The sequence below is a fragment of the Carlito syrichta genome, unplaced genomic scaffold, assembly GCF_000164805.1.
Source record: "Carlito syrichta isolate Samal-C Ts95f unplaced genomic scaffold, Tarsius_syrichta-2.0.1 Scaffold302087, whole genome shotgun sequence".
Lineage (NCBI taxonomy): Eukaryota > Metazoa > Chordata > Mammalia > Primates > Tarsiidae > Carlito > Carlito syrichta.
Window position 1 is genome coordinate 51,405 of NW_007246183.1, and position 3,328 is coordinate 54,732.

At 48.6% G+C, this 3,328-nt stretch overlaps 1 protein-coding gene across 3 annotated transcripts in view; it reads left to right on the plus strand.

Moving 5' to 3' along the window:
• The first annotated feature begins 732 nt into the window (after nt 1–732).
• NRBF2 (nuclear receptor binding factor 2) overlaps nt 733–3,328 on the plus strand; it is a 19,552-nt gene continuing 16,956 nt past the window's right edge. Inside the window, exon 1 of one of the 3 annotated variants that reach the window (XM_008056063.2) lies at nt 733–986. In XM_008056063.2, the coding sequence (XP_008054254.1) occupies nt 902–986 (85 nt within the window). In that variant the 5' untranslated portion in view covers nt 733–901. The remainder of the gene's footprint in view (nt 987–3,328) is intronic. The other 2 variants (XM_008056062.1, XM_021711365.1) reach the window with 2 other exon arrangements.

Sequence of the window (3,328 nt, forward strand, 5' to 3'; positions counted from 1 at the left end):
CTGGATTATTTTCTTCTTCAGTTTGTGAGCAACTTAGGGCAGGGCCCTCAATCATTCATGTTTGTCAGCCTCCATGGGATGTAGCCCAGAGCATGGTCTAACATTGCTCAAAGGTCCTTTTTTCTTTTTAAGTTGTCACTCCCTCGCCCAGGCTGGAGTGCAGTGGCATGCTCACGGCCACCGCAGCCTCAACTTGCTGGGCTCAGGCGATCCTTCCACTTCAGCCTCCCAAGTAGCTGGAACTACAGGCATACGCCATCACGCCCGGCTAATTTTTTCTTGATTTATTGTAGAGATGAGGTCTCGCCAAATTGCCCAGGCTGGTGTCAATTCCGTGGGCTCGGGCAATCCTCTCGCCTCCTCCTCAAAAAGTGCTGGGATTCCAGGCGTGAGTCACCGCGCCCGACTCAAATGTACTTTTTGAGAAAAATCAATCAGGTACAAGGATAAAGGTGGGGACGGAAAACCAAGAGAGGGTGTAGCTCAGCAGAGTGGATTTAAGGAAAAGTCAGGCTGGAAGGAAACGTGAGAAGCCAAGGGCAGAAGCTACTAAGGCTGCTCTCCCTCACAGTAACGTCAGAGTGTACTTCAAGCTGCTGAAGACACGCCTCTCGCGAGAGGAAAGATTGACCGCCCGCAAGTGTACGTCAGCTGGTGCCCCGCCTTCCCCGAGCCCCACCCACCCCCCTTTCCTCACTCCCACCTTGAACCAGCCGCTGCGTGCGTGACGTCATGGCGTCGTGCGTAGCCGCGGCTGCGGCGCAGGGGGCGGGCCCGCGGCGCGGCGCCGGAGGAGGAAGTGGTGTGGTTGTCGCTCCCTCCGCGCCCACCGCTGGCTCTCCCGGCGCGCAGAGGGGCCGCGGTCTCCGCGGCTGCGTCGCGCTGCCCTACTGTCCCCTCCATGTACCCCGGCGCCGCCGCTCCCCTTCCTCAGGCCGCCGCTCACCCCGGGGTCTATGGAAGTAATGGAAGGACCCCTCAACCTGGTGAGTGGCCCGCAGAAGATAGCGTCCGCCCTGGGTGCCTTTGCCTGAGGGGTCGGCTCCAGTTCTGGGGGTGCAGGCTCGCCTTTCAGGCCAGGAGGAGGGCTTGGCAGGGGTGGTCGTAGAGGCCGGGGCCCCAGCAGTTCCTGGCCCAGCAGTGGCTCCGGGCCAGCCGCCCCGGACTTCGCCCTCGGGGATCCCCGAGAAGCGCCTGCCGCCTCCGGGCGCCCCCTGCCGCAGGGCCCCGGGCAAGGAGATGCCACCAGCGGGGACGGCCACCCCCTTCCCGGCCGGGGGGGAATGCCTCCCAGCGCCACGTAGCCACCTCCCTGCAGCCTGGAAAGGCCCTGAAGCCGGCCAGGGCAGAAGTGGGGTGTCATACTGGTCTTATCTTGCAACACAGGGGCTTGAGTGCGAGCCGTCCCACTTTGGAGAAATGGAGTAATATTCCTCCCTCAACCCCATTTTTCTCTTCTCTCATTTCTCACATGCATTCAGATGCATAAACTGAGAATCTCCTTTCTTCCCAGCTTAGAGGCAGCTGGAAAAAAAAGAACCGTCCCTCTTTTTAGCTCAGTTCGTCACTTCAGATATCACAAGAGTACAATAGATGTTTGCTGTTCTCAGCAAAGGTGTTGGTAGCCGATTTCCTTATTATGGTTTTAGGCATTTTATGTGTTGCAATTTAAAAGGACAGAAAACAGAACAAACCCCCACCAAAAAGCACGAGTTATTTTCAAACCGGCCACCGCAAGTTTTAGTTTCCCAGAGGGTATCCCATTTGGGATACAGAAGTCAAATTACTTAAGATTGCATACAGGAAGAACTTTTAAGTCACCGGTTTGCAATTCATCTGCGATGCTGGGATTGGAAAAGATGACTGTAGGATTAGTTGCTCACACCGGAACTCTGAAGTCTAGTAAATCAGTTAGACCCTGGTGGTTTAGGACTGTAGATTCTGGAGCCAGACTGCTTGGATTTGATTAAGGCCTTGTTGCTTAATATCTCTGTGACCTTGGGCAAATTCTTTGCCCTCACTCTGTTTAAGGTTTGTTGTGAGGATTAAAGGTAAATAGGTGTAAAGTGCTGAGAACTGTATCCAGTACCTAGTACAGTGTGAGAATTAACTTATAATCAGACCATTAAGCCCTTAATTTAAAATCTACTTGTAGAATAAAGGTTGGTACTTGCTGAGTTTTAAAAGCCTAAGATTCTAGGGCCTGAAACTGTGGTTCCAAATCATTTGTGCTGATTAGCTGCTCTGAGGAACCCTCTTAGTTTTATTAAGTTGGGCCCTGCCCCCATTGGTAAGAGTTGTTTACACTTAAGAATTGGGCTGTATTTGTGAGTTTTTAAAAACCAGGGAAATATCTTGCACCTTTCTTACTAAGGTGACATGTAGTTTACAATGAGATAGAGTTGGTGTCTCAATACTGAAACTTCGTAGGTATATTATTAGAAGTAACCAGCCGTTTACAAAGTACTTCAAAGTTCAAGTGTCCTTGCAAAATGACCATTGGTTCAGTTCCAGTTAGCTTCACTTTATTTGGCTGCAGGCTGCAGGCTGCAACATAACCCCAGCCAACTGTCCCCCAAGTGTGTGGTGGCTTATGAGAAGACTAGAACTGGGTGACAATTGTAGATGGAGCTGCAGAATCACCAGTTTAGGAAAAACTAAATGGTGGTAATAGTATTTAAAGTCTCCCTTTTATAGAAGGTGAGTTTTGACAGGGAGTCCTGATAAGCAGGCTAGCATAATTCCATAATCCAGCCATAAAATGTATGTGGGTGAGTATCAGAAATTTGGCATCATTAATTCTTAAACCATTTGAAGTTTGAAAGATCTGATTTCCTTCCTAGCTTATTGAAAGATAACAGTGGAACCAAGGTTGACATTTACTTGAACGATTTTAACCCTGCCACTAAGTACCAGTGACAGGCCTGTGTCACTGAGAGTTTTAGGTGACTGGGTTTTTTTGTTTTGCTTTGTTTTTGAAATCTGTCATATTCTTCTATGACAGTGGTCACCTAACTTAGTATCATATTGACTTAACATGAGAGATAGTTCTCAGTGCTATGATCTAATGAATACCTATGAAAATTCCACTAGTATATATGTATAAGCTTTTTCTTAACAAAAAAAACTCAGTCATTAATGCAACTTGCTTTTTTCTAATGATATCATACAGTCCAAATTTGTTGTATGAAGACTTATTACAGTATACATGGATTTATTATCATGTGTCCTCAAAGCACCTTGGAATGTAGTGGGAACAATTTTCCAGTTTTTGTTTTTTTTTTTTTTTTGAGTTGGAGTCTCACTCTGTCACCCAGACTGGAGTGCA